The sequence below is a fragment of the Acinonyx jubatus genome, chromosome B4, assembly GCF_027475565.1.
Source record: "Acinonyx jubatus isolate Ajub_Pintada_27869175 chromosome B4, VMU_Ajub_asm_v1.0, whole genome shotgun sequence".
NCBI classification, from domain to species: domain Eukaryota; kingdom Metazoa; phylum Chordata; class Mammalia; order Carnivora; family Felidae; genus Acinonyx; species Acinonyx jubatus.
In genome coordinates, this window is record NC_069387.1 from 99,542,635 (window position 1) to 99,557,001 (window position 14,367).

The window sequence follows — 14,367 nt, forward strand, 5'->3', positions numbered from 1 at the left end:
GGGGAAAAAAAATCATTGTTAATTTTATTCTTTCCTAATACTATGCTGTATTTGTAGTGGTGTTTTCATTCATTCTAGAGACACTCCCTTGGAGGCCAGATCTGTGCTGATTCTTTGCATATATCAGATGAGGTTCAATTCTTACTTAATATGATTCTCCAAAAATGGAAAGTCAATAACTTTTCATCATGAGATTTAAAAAATGAGGATCATCCTTCCAAGACATGATGAGTGTTAGATGGAAATATAGGTGACTTCCTTATGCATCCTGTGTTTAGTTCATTGCTGCTGTGTGTCTTGCCTTTAGCTGGGATGACAGCAGCTCTGTGAGCAGTGGTCTCAGTGACACCCTCGATAATATCAGCACAGATGACTTGAATACGACATCCTCAGTCAGCTCTTACTCTAACATCACTGTCCCTTCCAGGAAGAACACGCAGGTGAGAATTGCCTTCTTTCTTTTTCCAGTGCTTCTGCTGGATTCTCCCCAACCGCCCCCCCCCCCAACTATTTATATTGGATTAAAATGTAGCACAGGGGTACCTGTGTGGCTCAGTTGGTTAAGCCTCCAACTCTTGATTTTGGCTCAGGTCATGATCTCATGGTGGTGAGATTGAGTCCCACATCAGGCTGCATGCTGAGCATGGAGTCTGCTTAAGATTCATTCTCTCTCTCTCTCTCTCTCTCTCTCTCTCTCTCTCCTCTCTGCACCCCTCCCCCATTCACATTCTCTTTCTCTCTGTCTCTAAAATAAAATTAAATATATATATATATATATATATATATATATATATATATATAGCATGACCCCTTAATCTGAAATAATTGCATAAACTGAAGCAGCTTGTGTATATGTATTTTTTCTATTGATTATAAGCCAACCCAGAAAGACTTGTTTTTACCATATCTGTTTTTATAATATTGATATTTTTTAACTCAAAAAATATTTTAATAGTATAACTTTAAATAGTTCTTCATTAATTTTGTATTGATCTCTGAAATAAATTACTACATCTCTTGAGAATCGTAAATCAAGAATGGATATTAGATAATTAAGTTTTATCTTGTCTTACTTTTCCTTGTTAGATTTGACATAGAAAATTTCTTCCTCTCTGGAGTATGTAATTGGGGTTTTCTGCACATATTTATTCCGACATTCTCTAATATGTGCAAGTGAGAATTATGTGACTAAAATTAATGAAACTTAAATTAAGAAGGCAGAGATAAAAATAGGAGTCTCTGGGATTTTTTTGAAATATAAATCAGTGCTGCTTTTTTTTTTTTAACCAGTTATCTGAAAGTACATTGCAATGCCTATTCACACTTCATAGATTTTTCTGCACAAAGTTTCTTTGTAATATTTTCCTCATAGCTGAAGACAGATTCAGAGAAACGTTCTACAACAGATGAGACATGGGATGCTACCCAGGAGCTGAAGAAAACAGAAGAGGACCTCGACAGCCATGGGGATAGTGGCGGCAAGTGGAAGGCTATTTCCTCAGGACTTCCTGAAGACCCCGAGAAGACAGGGCAGAAGGCCTCCCTGTCCATCTCCCAGACAGGTTCCTGGAGAAGAGGCATGTCTACCCAAGGGGGAGCGTCATCTAGGCAGAAAGCTGGAACAAGTGCACTCAAGACCCCTGGTAGGCTTGTCATTTCACAGCTGTTATGCAAAAAGGTTTTAATTTATAGCTTCCATTCAGTCTTGGTTCTCTTTAATGATAGCTTTATTTTTTAATTAAATCCTATTCTTCTCTGTATAGTTTTTTTTTTCCTATGTAAATTTCACATACTTTACCATAGAAGTCCACATGAATACAACAATTTGGCATTCTCTAGAGAGCACCATCATAATTTGGGGCTATTGAGTGTCTATTCTGCCGCTGTCATTTCTGTTCGTGTGCAAATAAAAGAAGTCTGCCTAATAAAAACAAGATTGCATTCTTTCTGACTTCCTTATGAAAGTTGGGAATATTTATGGTAAGCATACCTCTAATTTTTACTACCACCACTGAGAGGCAAGAACAATCACACTAATCTAATGGGTTGGAATTCTGGAGATTTGAAACATCATTTGTGAATTATACTTTATGAAAGAAGAGAGTGAAATAATTCTGCCAAATTTTACCATTTTTTTTTCTTCTTTTTAAGATTCTCTCCCTGTTTTTAAAATGGTGCCTAATTTTATGGGCACTTAGTTGGTTAAGTGTCCGACTCTTGATTTCTGCTCAGGTCATGATCTCATAGTTTGTGGGTTCAAGCCCCACGTCAGGCTCTGTGCTAGGAGCACAGAGTCTGGTTGGGATTCTCTCTCTCCCTTTCTCTGCTCCTCCCCTGTTCATGTTCTCTCTCTCTCAAAATAAATAAATTTAGAAGAAAGAAAAAAAGGAAACGGTGCCCAATTTTAAATAATGCCACCTGAATTAATGATGTACCAGGGTACTCTAAATATAATAATCTTATATATATTCAAGTGAATTCTTTTTCTGGCACTTAGCTTGATAAGATTAAGTGCTATCCTGATAAAAGAAGAGAATTGTGAGATAAAAGACAATAATAAATTGCAAAAATATGTGTTTCCATTTTATCTCCATCACTCATCACATTTCCTCTAAGAGCCATAATTTTATAGCTTTGTACTCAACCCTCTCAATATATTAATCCATATTTCGGAAGTGAAGTAACATAAAGATGTGTTCACATTTTTTACACGTGGTTTAGAGAAAGAGTATTATGAAATCGAAGCATGCCGGCATGCATATTTGTGTATTTCTCGTTAATTAGGGAAAACCGATGATGCCAAAGCTTCCGAGAAAGGCAAAAGTCCTCTAAAAGGATCATCTCTACAGAGGTCTCCTTCAGATGCAGGAAAAAGCAGTGGAGACGAGGGGAAAAAGCCCCCTTCGGGCATTGGAAGATCTACTGCTCCCGGCTCTTTTGGATTTAAGAAGTCAAGCGGGGTAGGCTCATCTACTATGATCACGAGCAGTGGAGCCACAATTACAAGCGGATCGGCAACACTGGGTAAAATTCCCAAGTCGGCTGCCATCGGTGGGAAGTCCAGCGCCGGGAGGAAAACCAGTCTGGACGGCTCGCAGAATCAGGACGACGGCGTGCTGCACGTGAGCTCCAAGTCGTCCCTGCAGTACCGCAGCCTGCCCCGCCCTTCCAAGTCCAGCGCGAGCGGCATCCCCGGCCGAGGCGGCCACAGGTCCAGCACCAGCAGTATTGATTCCAATGTCAGCAGCAAGTCGGCTGGCGCCACCACCTCGAAGCTCAGAGAACCTACTAAGATTGGGTCAGGGCGCTCGAGTCCCGTCACTGTCAACCAAACAGACAAGGAAAAGGAAAAAGTGGCCGTCTCAGATTCAGAGAGCGTTTCTCTGTCAGGGTCCCCCAAATCCAGCCCCACCTCTGCCAGCGCCTGCGGGACACAAGGGCTCAGGCAGCCGGGATCCAAGTATCCTGACATTGCCTCACCTACGTTCCGAAGGTAAGAGTGTGTAAGATGATGCTGGGAAAATAGAGTATGCTATGCCGTAGGAGACATGTAAACCGTGTGTCGATAAAATATATGTGTCCAAAATCCTATATCCTGAGTATATATACCCTACATGTATATTGTAAGGTATGTATAATCTTAGAATCTTTTATTCAGTTTCTGAGTACAGTGAGTTTTAAAAAGCTGGTCGTGTAAATAACCAGCAAAAAATAAAAAATGGAATTCATTTTGAGAAATGCTCAAGCTTCCCAGTTCCATTCTCATCTAATATTAGCAACATAAAAACAGCATTTATAAGAAACTTAAGAGCAGATGGCAATACCTAGGGGTAGTGATAAACTAAGTGATCACTTATAAAATTTCCATAGATTTCCATCTCTCCACAATTACAAATAAAGCAAAATGGGCCTTTATGACTGTTGGTATTTGTTTCCAGTGTTTATTATCTTGCTGGCTCTTAATGAGTCAAATGATCATGAACGTAGACAAAATTGTTTTTCTTGTAAAAGATTACATTGGACAGATTGATGTAGTACCCGATCTTGACAGATTAATGAAAATAAAGGCACGATATCATGGACAGAATTTGAAAACATTTGGATATTTCACACAGGGTTACAACTAAGGAATGAGCTAGGTTTTCTAGCTTCATCGCTTTCCTTTATATGACTGATAAGCAGCATAACTTAGTTTCTATACGAGGACTGTCTTCGATATTAAATATGTGGAATTCTGCTGTGAGATATCATTGTTTTTAAATACTACTGTGTTTTAAGTGGCAGGGAAATACATGTGGTTAAAGACTTGCGACAAATGGTTGAACCTCTCTGGGTCTGTTTCCTCATCTATGATATGATAGAGTATGATTTATAGTTCATTACGTGTTAAGTATGCTTGTTTTTATTATGATGACCAAACTGGGAAATAAAGGGTCTTGAAACATTTACTTTTACATTTCAAGCAATCTCAGTTACATGATTGTTTGAAAACCTGGAGGTTATATTCCTCAGTAGCAATATTAATTCTGAAAAACTGGCTTTTTGAAATGTTGAATCTCATCCGAAAGAATAATGACTTATCGTGGGAGTAATTATTTCTCTTGCTTAAATAAAAGCCAATAGTGCCCTCCAGTGGCCCATTACCTATGAAACAATTTCTCATATTCGCCATAAAATACTCCACTGTAGGAAATATGGATTTCATTGCAACTTAATTAGTTAGTAATCATTATGCCATTACTCCATATCACTTTATTTCCATATTTACATAAATTCGATGATATCATCTGCTTCTTTTACAAAACTAAAATGTTTTCTGAATGAACTCCAACATCCAAGTTAGCACCACCTCTGTTTCAAATCACTATTATAAATATGTATTTGAATAGCACTGGCAACTGACATAAAACCCTTTGGTCTTTCTTGAGGAAAACGCACACAAACCAACATGTTGCCAACAGTGTCCAATATTGTTTCTAACCAACTGCTCTCTGACAGCCACTCAAGCCACCAGCCACATAACATAACCTCCCGAACCTTGCCTTAAGCATTCCTTTTAGATTTTGAACAGACTGTTACAAGAGAGAGAAAAAAAAAAAAAAAAAAAGAGAGAGAGAGAGAGAGAAAAGAGAGAAAAGATTTTAAGTGTTACCTACCGAATGCGTAGAAGTTGTTTCATTATAATGGCTCTGTAAATAGGTACCAGCAAATGTGCTCAAGCTCTCTTTCTTGAAAGACTCTCATGATCACTTAAACTGTGAAAGCCAGGGACTTTCATGTTTGATCTCCTTTTGTTCTGCCCGCTTCCCCCCACCGCGCGGGTGGCGGCCCAGTACCGACTGACCCTTATGGTCATACGAGACATTTTTTGGCACGACATTAAGAAGTGCAAGCTCGTAACGTTCGTTGACACGGAGACGGGAAGTGCTTGGTGGCTGGGCACACCGAAGCACGCTTGGCTCTGTGTACTGTAACCCTAAATATTGAGTGTGGATGTCGGTTTCTTGGAACAACTGAAGTTGTTATTTGTTTTTCTTTTAGGTTGTTTGGTGCCAAGGCAGGTGGCAAATCTGCCCCTGCACCTAATACTGAGGGTGTGAAATCCTCCTCAGTAATGCCCAGTCCTAGTACCACTTTAGCGCGGCAAGGCAGTCTGGAGTCACCGTCGTCTGGTACGGGCAGCATGGGCAGTGCTGGTGGGCTGAGTGGCAGCAGCAGCCCTCTCTTCAGTAAACCCTCAGACTTAACTACAGACGTTATAAGCTTAAGTCACTCGTTGGCTTCCAGCCCGGCGTCGGTTCACTCTTTCACCTCGGGTGGTCTCGTGTGGGCTGCCAATCTGAGCAGTTCCTCTGCCGGCAGCAAGGACACTCCGAGTTACCAGTCCATGACTAGCCTCCATACGAGCTCTGAGTCTATTGACCTCCCCCTCAGCCATCATGGCTCCCTGTCCGGACTGACCACAGGCGCTCACGAGGTGCAAAGCCTGCTCATGAGAACGGGTAGTGTGAGATCTACTCTCTCAGAAAGGTGAGCTTTCCTAGAGGCATCGACGAAGTCTTCGCCGCCTCCTCCCTACGCTGCGCCTACCCTCCTGCCCCACTAAATTCCCTTGAGGTCCATGGGAGAGCCACTCCGCAAGGGAACAGACGATTCAAGGGATGTGAGATTAACGGGCCTTTTGTTTGCGCATATTACCAAGTGTGTAGAAGGGGGGAAAAAAAGCCATCACGGATAGGATAGTTGCATAATTAAGTTTCTTAATATGAATGCGTACATATATACCAGATAGGCGATTTGAATAAAATTCAAAGCCTGTGTTTGTGTATTAAGTGATGTCTTCTCCAGACATGTTAACGATTTGGCCTGAGCTCCAAGATAACAGAGCTCCTTATGATAATTTGAGTATTTTTAAAGACCGAATGTAAATGGATTTGACAATCATGCTCTGAGCAATATGTTAAGTTTGTTTTATTATCACTTCTCTGGGAAAATAGCAAAAAGATCACTGGAGAATCCTAGCTGAATTGGAAAAAAAAAAGTCAATTGTCAGGTATGAATGCTTAGAGAAAATTAGTAGCAGCAGTGATATTTTTAATAGACCCCTTGAGGTGCCTGGGTGGCTCAGTTGGTTAAGCGACCGACTTTGGCTCAGGTCATGATCTCGCAGTTTGTGGGTTTGAGCCCCGTGTCGGGCTCTGTGATGACAGCTCAGAGCCTGGAGCCTGCTTCAGATTCTATGTCTCCCCCTCTCTCTACCCCTCCCCTGCTCATGCTCTGTGTCTCTCTGTCTCTCCATAATAAATAAACGTTAAAAAAATTAAAAAAAATAGGCCCCTTGAGAATAAATCACATTACAAGGTGTTTCCCATTGGTTTAATGAGATTTTTTTTAACTTAAAAAGAACATAAGAAGGTATTCCTTACCTAATATACTTACCAGAAACTGTCACTGCTGACCAAAATGCCTTTAGATTCTCTCACCCCAAAAATCCTTTCTCAGATACTTTGGTACTGACTCTTTCCCCCAGGAAAATGCCCTGAAATGGCCACTTTCTCCAAGATTAACTTAATGTTATTTGTTTCTTGACACACCTACAACTTTTCAGAAATGGTCTTGGCCATATGTGTTAATTATGTTATTGGGGAAAGCACCACTAGCCGATGAAAATGCCTCAGATCATTTCCTAAACTTTTGTTCAGTCTGTTAGTCATTCTGACATATCACCTCTTTTCCAGACTTCCAGCCTTATTCCCAGAATCATTTTTTTAAAGGTCAACTAAAGCTCTTACCGCATGGCACTGGTTGTCCCTTAATCCGGGATTTCCCGTTGCCCTTCTGTTTCTCTTGCCTTTGTAAAATGCTGAGCGTTGCTTCCATCCCACTGTACATCCCTGCCCCCTCATGGTACATGGACAGCAATGCCCATAAGACATCCCCCTGACCCAAGAATTTTAGAACTGAAATATTTATGCTTGATAGTTCCTGCTAATTACAAAATAACATTTTTCTGCATAAATAAACAACTGGGCCAAGAGACACAAGACAAAGAACTGGGTAATAGAGATTAAACTGTAGGTGTTTGCATCTATATACCTTCTAGTTTTCTCATGATAGATAGCAGGCATAAAGACCAGCTGCATACACAAAAAACAATGGTTGTAAGTACTGTTTCATTTCATTTTCTATCTCAGAAGTTAGGCTTTCTACAGCATCTTAGATTTGAGTTTCTGCCCTTTCAGGCGAATGGGTATCCTCATATGTCATTTTCAAAACTTTTAACAAGTAAATCAAATTACAGCAAAGCCTTGGTTTGCAAGTATAATTCATTCTGGAAACATGCTTGTAATCGAAAGCACTCCTATCAAATCGAATTTCAAGAACCATTGGCTGAGTTTTGATCATGTGACGTTTGGCATCACGTACTACTCGTGTTGCAAGACATCACTTATTTATCAAGTTAAAATGTATTAGAAAGGTTTGCTCGTCTTGCAGAACACTTGCAAAACAAGTTATTCACAACCCAAGGTTTTACTCTATATTGAAAATCTGTTAACAGTCTATAGTTTGTATCTTTGATTGTGTACTCATATGTGAGAAATCCAAATAACACTTTTATAACCAAACTAAGCACCCTGCAAATAGGTGATTTTTTATTAACCCGAATCACCCTCCAAAACACTGATTTTTTTTAAATCATAAATATGGCTGCAACAAGTTGACCCTTGAGCCATCAACCTATTTCTTTGGCATTCAGATATCAAAAATAGTCAAGCAACTATTTATAACCAAGTAACCGTCAGATCAAACCAGATGATAACATTGAGGTTTATAGATATAAATGCAACGTTAGTATTTTACTTTGATTTATATTTTAGCAGTAGCCAATATACATTTTCACTTAGAAATACACTAGCAAATATGCAGTTACTTATTTTCCTTAAGCAAATCTTTTGTTATTATTGTTGTTCAGTTTTTGAAATAGACCAGTTTTACCAATGGAAGTATCCCAGTATTAAAAATATAAATAATTTTTCTAAAATAAATCTTAAATAGACTAATTTTATTTTTTTAATTTTTTTAATGTTTATTTATTTTTGAGAGAGAGAGGCAGAGCACAAGCAGGGGAGGGGCAGAGAGAGAGGGAGACCCAGAATCCGGAGCAGGCTCCAGGCTCTGAGCTGTCAGCACAGAGCCCAATGCGGGGCTTGCATCCACAAACCATGAGATCATGACCTGAACCGAAGTCCAACGTTTAACCGACTGAGCCACCCAGGTGCCCCAAAAAGACTAATTTTAGGTAAATGCATATTTTGCCCTGGATTTTTAGTGAAATGTACTGATGAATATTAAATTTGAACAATAAAATACTTTCATAGGTATAATATGTGATATAAATATTAATTAGTTCCTCCTAGTAAATTACTGGATCAAAATAATTTTTGATATGACAAGTGTACTTTTCCTTTCTTGGAAACAAAACTGCAGGCAGTAGCAATTTATTCTAATCCTTTAAAGTGCATTCAAGAAAGTTTATGATCTATTGAAGAGAAAATTAGACCCTATCAGAGATCCTGGCTTAATTCTAATTAAGCAGGGAGCAGCATGTTGGGAACACTAAGGAAACCAAAGAGCCATCTGAGAGAAAGTGTGCTAGAGTATAAATATTTAAAACAAAGTAACTAGAATGATATGATAGAGATGTGTATAAGTTCATGCCTTACCTGTTTATCTACAATTTCAAATATTTTATTGATATATTCACATCTCAATGTTATTGAATCAGTCGTTTTTTAATTTAAATTCCTCTTCATTAAAATATCGTAAAATAATAAATAATAACCAAAAGCTCTTCAGTAATTTTCTCTCTAGCTGCCCCAGATCATTGATGGCCCTGGAGCCACAACCAGTTTACGGTTATTTTGTTTAGTTTGTTTTCTTTTTTTGTAAAATAACCAAACTGTAAAAATAATTTTGAGGTGCCTGGGTGGCTCAGTCAGTTGAGCATCAGACTTTGGCTCAGGTCGTTATCTCACAGTTCGTGAGTTCAAGCCCCACATCGGGCTCTCTGCTGACAGCACAGAGCCCACTTTGGATCCTCTGTGCCCCTCCCCTGCTTGTGCTCTCTCTCTCTCTCTCAAAAGTAAATAAACATTAAAAAAATAATTGAAAGTAGTAACCACCTTTAGAAATTGCTGGCTTGTTTTTACATATCACATGGAGCAAACTTGCCTGCACAATTCTGCACAGCATCTATTGCCTTTAAATAGACAGTACATGACCTCCTCAGACTGCTGGCTGAGAGCCTTACTTCCCTCGTTCCCACTGCCTGCTGGCCCTGCAAGCAGTGAGTTTGTGACCTTTCGGGATATGTGAGAAGTGTCTACATTATAAAACCATTAATATCCAGATTCAAACAGATGTTTCTACTTCAAGTTTTAACTTATATTGGCAAATTTAAATGCATTTTTTCTGAGGTTTTTTTTTTCCATTAAATTCTCTGTGTGCTAGAAACATATACATGTTATACAATTCATAATGTTGGCAAACAATGCCTCTTTTCAATTTCCTCTGCAATGTTAAGCTTTAATAAATTTGCATACAAGACAAAGGTCATCTTTAAAATGGCTTGTGACCATATTAATGCTTTAGCACAACCGTAGTTCATATTTACAGGTTTTCCATATTTGTTCAATATGATTCCTTTTTGTTTGCCTGTCCACACTATTCAAAAAACTTCTGTAGTCAAAACGTACACTAGAACTAGCCTCTACATAACTGAGTAATTACCTTAGGTGGACATTCCCTATAAATAAAGTCATATAACGCCTTTGGTGGCTTTCTACAGCAGTGCTAAATAATGGAGTACCCACAGAAGAAAACATTTTAGCTTTGATTTTGAGTGATTGATTTTCAAGTCGATGTGTTTGCATTTGTGTTATATCATTCCCATCATGCATATCCTGTGTATTTAATTTTGATCATTGGGGGTTCTACTGGAAGAGAGCTATTATTCTGCAAATTCAAATTAATTTTATTCTTTGGTTATCCACATGCCAGAGATTATAACAGAAATCCCTAGACTTGTCCCGTTTAGCTGTTGACACCCTCTTCTATTTTTAGAGAGGCCATTTCTCATTTTCTCCAGACACATCTTTTCATCTCTTTCTATGACCGATTGAGATTCTTTAAAATAGTGACTGATACAATGTATAGCCTTTGAAATACCTAATTTATAATTTCCAAAAGATGGCATAATTTCATTAAGTATTTAAATAAATGGTGCCCAAAAACATGACGTTTCAAGCAGATATTTATTACATATTATTTTTCTTCTCTTACATGCAAATAGAATATATCTGCCTTTGTTTTTCGTAAAAATAATCTGAATACAAAAGTAAATATCAAATGGTGTTTTACCTCTCCTCTGTCCATTAGAAGTGGTCACTTTAACTTAGGCAGAGCAGATCTATCTGATTTCCACACATGACTCTCCTACATATGAAATCACAGTGAGAGTCTAGTCAGTTGCACAGGGAAGCAAAAACTACCATAGGAGGAAATAAATAGAATCTACTGGGGAATAATGTTAACATGTCATTTAATCTACCTGCTCATGATCCTGTCACTAAATTGTCATTGAATGTGTTACAACAATGGACATCTGGTCACCTTTAGTTGTCCTTTTCCAATAAGTTAAACATTAAATGTGTGTTACAGAAATTTTATTTTGTGTAGTTTAGTGAATCATTTTTGTTGGATGTGTAATTTTGAGGTTTTTGTTTACATTATGTCCTTAGGGGTTTTCTTTGTTTTAACAGCATGCAGCTTGACAGAAATACACTACCCAAAAAGGGACTAAGGTATATATTTCTCTCAGCACAATTGCTGCCTTTCATTGTTGTTATGTAAACTTTGTGTGCTGTCTCTCTCCCTCTTCTTTCTTTGTTTGCAATGACATATCTGCCATTGAGGATGGCATCACTTTTCATCCTGATGTTTTCTCTGGCCTGAAGATTTGGTGGGATAAGCCTCAGGTTAGAGATACCTGTAGGGCTCAAGACTCATTAAATCCAATGTAAATACCATTATTTGGGGGGTAGCGACATTTGGTAGATTTCAGAACCCAACTTCTGTAAATTAAAAAAAAATTGACTTCCCTAACTTTAGCATCTTGGAGGCATATGCTTGCAAAACCTCAACCCATATAGCCTACAGATGTGGCCAGTTAATGTTGAAAGGTTGAAGGATGCTCTAATTTGAATCAAAGAAAATATATTTTCATCATCAGAGGACAAATATTGTAATTAAGGTATGAATTTTTACAGAATCCTTTTGGTAGAAACTCAAGAATTTTAATTTCTGTTTTTCAGGAGTGCTGGTCAATTTAGATATGAATTACTCCAGTATTACGTAATAATATCAAAATAATCATTCAGTTCATCATAAAAACTAAAATGAATATTTAATCCATGGCCATCCTTTACGGTACACTCTTATCTGAGGAGAGGATATAAAATGAACTATGAATAGAGGTATAACACATATGAACACAATGAGTTGACTGTTCTTTGATGCTAAGAACTTACTTACTCTGGTGAAAATGAGCACTGGCCAAATAGGTCTTTCCCTGTTATCTTTTTTTTTTCCCTCTTCAGTCCCTGAGTAATAGCAAACAGCTTGTAATTAATTATTCCATTTCAATATTTTGCTTCAGAAATCTATTTTCCACTAAAGTGAGCCCATTTTTTTTCTTTTTTAAAAAAATCTGGACATGATGTCAAGTGGCATTTTAATGAAATAAACGTTTATTTTCTTTTTTTTTTCCAAACAATTTCTGTCAGTTTGTGTTCCATTTCCTGTGCTTTTCTGTATCCATCACTTCAGTTCTCTTGGCTTCTGGCCTTCCACTGTCTGCCATATTTAGTCCATGCTTTCACCCTCTTCACATCCTTCCAAGCACTGTGCTTTTGAGTCCTTCTCAATTAACTTGGCTGTCTGCTCATTGCTTATGATTTTCAACTACATATCTCACAGAAGCATAATTTTCCTTTCAAAATCCTTTATTTTTCTTTTCCTGTGAGATTCAAACAGATGGTGTCAGATCATCTGGAAGAACTAAGCAATTATAATTAGATTCAATCTGTTGGAGAATGTTGTTCAATCTGAATAGTAAGCTCCTCTCAATTGTTTTCTTGTCCTGGTATTGCCTTGCCCTTGTAGATGTGCTTACGTGTCTTAGCTGTGCTGTTTTGCAGATATACCCCATCGTCTCGGCAGGCCAACCAAGAAGAGGGCAAAGAGTGGCTGCGTTCCCATTCCACTGGAGGGCTGCAGGATGCTGGCAGCCAGTCACCTCTGCTCTCCCCTTCTGCCATGTCATCTTCTGCGACAGGAAAATACCACTTTTCCAACTTGGGTAAAATAGCCTAAACCCAATTTCATCGTGTTGTTTTCACCACTTACCCTCACAGGAGTCCTCGAATCTCTTAAAAATTCTTCACTTAAAGACAAGACAAAGATACTTCAACAGTACCTTTTATTTGTTTGATGGCTTACTATTCACAAAATACTTCCCAAATGTTATGCAGGTTATTGCTCATGACAACAATGTGACATAGGTACTACTGTTGTTACTTTACAGTCTAGGTCCAGAGGCACAGAGAGGTCATTTCACGCAAAAGAGGAAAAAAAAAAAAAGTCTCTCCACTCATCAGGGGCACAAGCAGTAAGTGATCCCAGAACACCTGACTTCAAGCCTGTGGAGTTTTCTCAGAGTCCTCTTAAAAACCAATAAAACAGCTCCTTATTTTTTGTTTAAAATGTTTTTTTAAAGTCCTTAGCAGAATTTCTCATACTTTTGTAGAGAAGCCTAAAATATAAAGAAAAAGAAAAAAAAACCCATAACTCCATGACTCTAAGATCGCTTCTTTAAAAGTGATCAAAATTAATACCATTTTAAAGCTAAAACTGTCTTTTAAATAAACAGAATTCCATGGGAACATTTTTGGATAAGTGCAATGAAAAAAAATGATAATTTAACCATTGGGCTACTTTGTGTGCTTAGCATCATTTGTATGACATATAGCATCATTTGTGTAAATGTCACAGAAAACATTGGGAAGCATGATAAAATAAAGAAAGACGTCTAAACGTACCAGCTATAATTTGATAGAGCCAATGCTTTTAAAAACAGATTTATGTTCTATAAATTTACATATAAAGTAGTCTCATTTTTTTTTTCTTTTTGCTTCAAAACTTTTTTTTTCTAATAACAGACCCACCGGTTGTCCAAATTCTTCAGTAGTTTGGACTTTTCAACATTTTCAGTCCTGTGAGGACAACAAAGGCTATTTCTTTTCTCTTGTAACTCTTCCTGCTACACAGAATAAGCCTCTGGCGATGAGAAACCATTATTTCAGTCATGGTTCCATATGATCTAATGAATTCCTATTAGACACAAAGTTTTTGTTGCTACACATATACACCTACACAGTGATGAGACTTCTTTGCCTCATAATGGCAAAGAATGGTATAGCTTTTACTTACTTTGAATTGTAATTATAAAACATGGCAAGAAGCTTAAAATTTTAACTTCAAAAATGGATTGAAAAGGTTTTTTATGGAGTCCTAGAAATATGAAATAAACTCTAATTTTATGCAACATTTGCAACAAACCCAAACCACCTGGAATGCTGTTTGCTAGATATCTTATGTCTCCTACCATTCTTTTTAATACCTGATGTTAATTTGAGTAATTGAATCCTTACCCCACTATTTTTTCATTTATATTATTCTGATGAAATCCATCTGTTCCATTATTATTTGGGAAAAAAAAAACCCTCACCACTTACTATGTCTGACCTC

General features: G+C 37.8%; 1 protein-coding gene across 6 annotated transcripts in view; it reads left to right on the plus strand.

Moving 5' to 3' along the window:
- Positions 1 to 14,367, plus strand: part of NAV3 (neuron navigator 3) — a 373,689-nt gene that overhangs the window by 281,406 nt on the left and 77,916 nt on the right. For 3 of the 6 annotated variants that reach the window (XM_027071189.2, XM_027071190.2, XM_053226519.1), the window contains 6 exons: positions 308 to 440; positions 1,373 to 1,643; positions 2,785 to 3,493; positions 5,542 to 6,030; positions 11,322 to 11,363; positions 12,759 to 12,919. In XM_027071189.2, coding sequence (XP_026926990.2) covers positions 308 to 440; positions 1,373 to 1,643; positions 2,785 to 3,493; positions 5,542 to 6,030; positions 11,322 to 11,363; positions 12,759 to 12,919 — 1,805 coding nt within the window. The remainder of the gene's footprint in view (positions 1 to 307; positions 441 to 1,372; positions 1,644 to 2,784; positions 3,494 to 5,541; positions 6,031 to 11,321; positions 11,364 to 12,758; positions 12,920 to 14,367) is intronic. The other 3 variants (XM_027071191.2, XM_027071193.2, XM_027071194.2) reach the window with 3 other exon arrangements.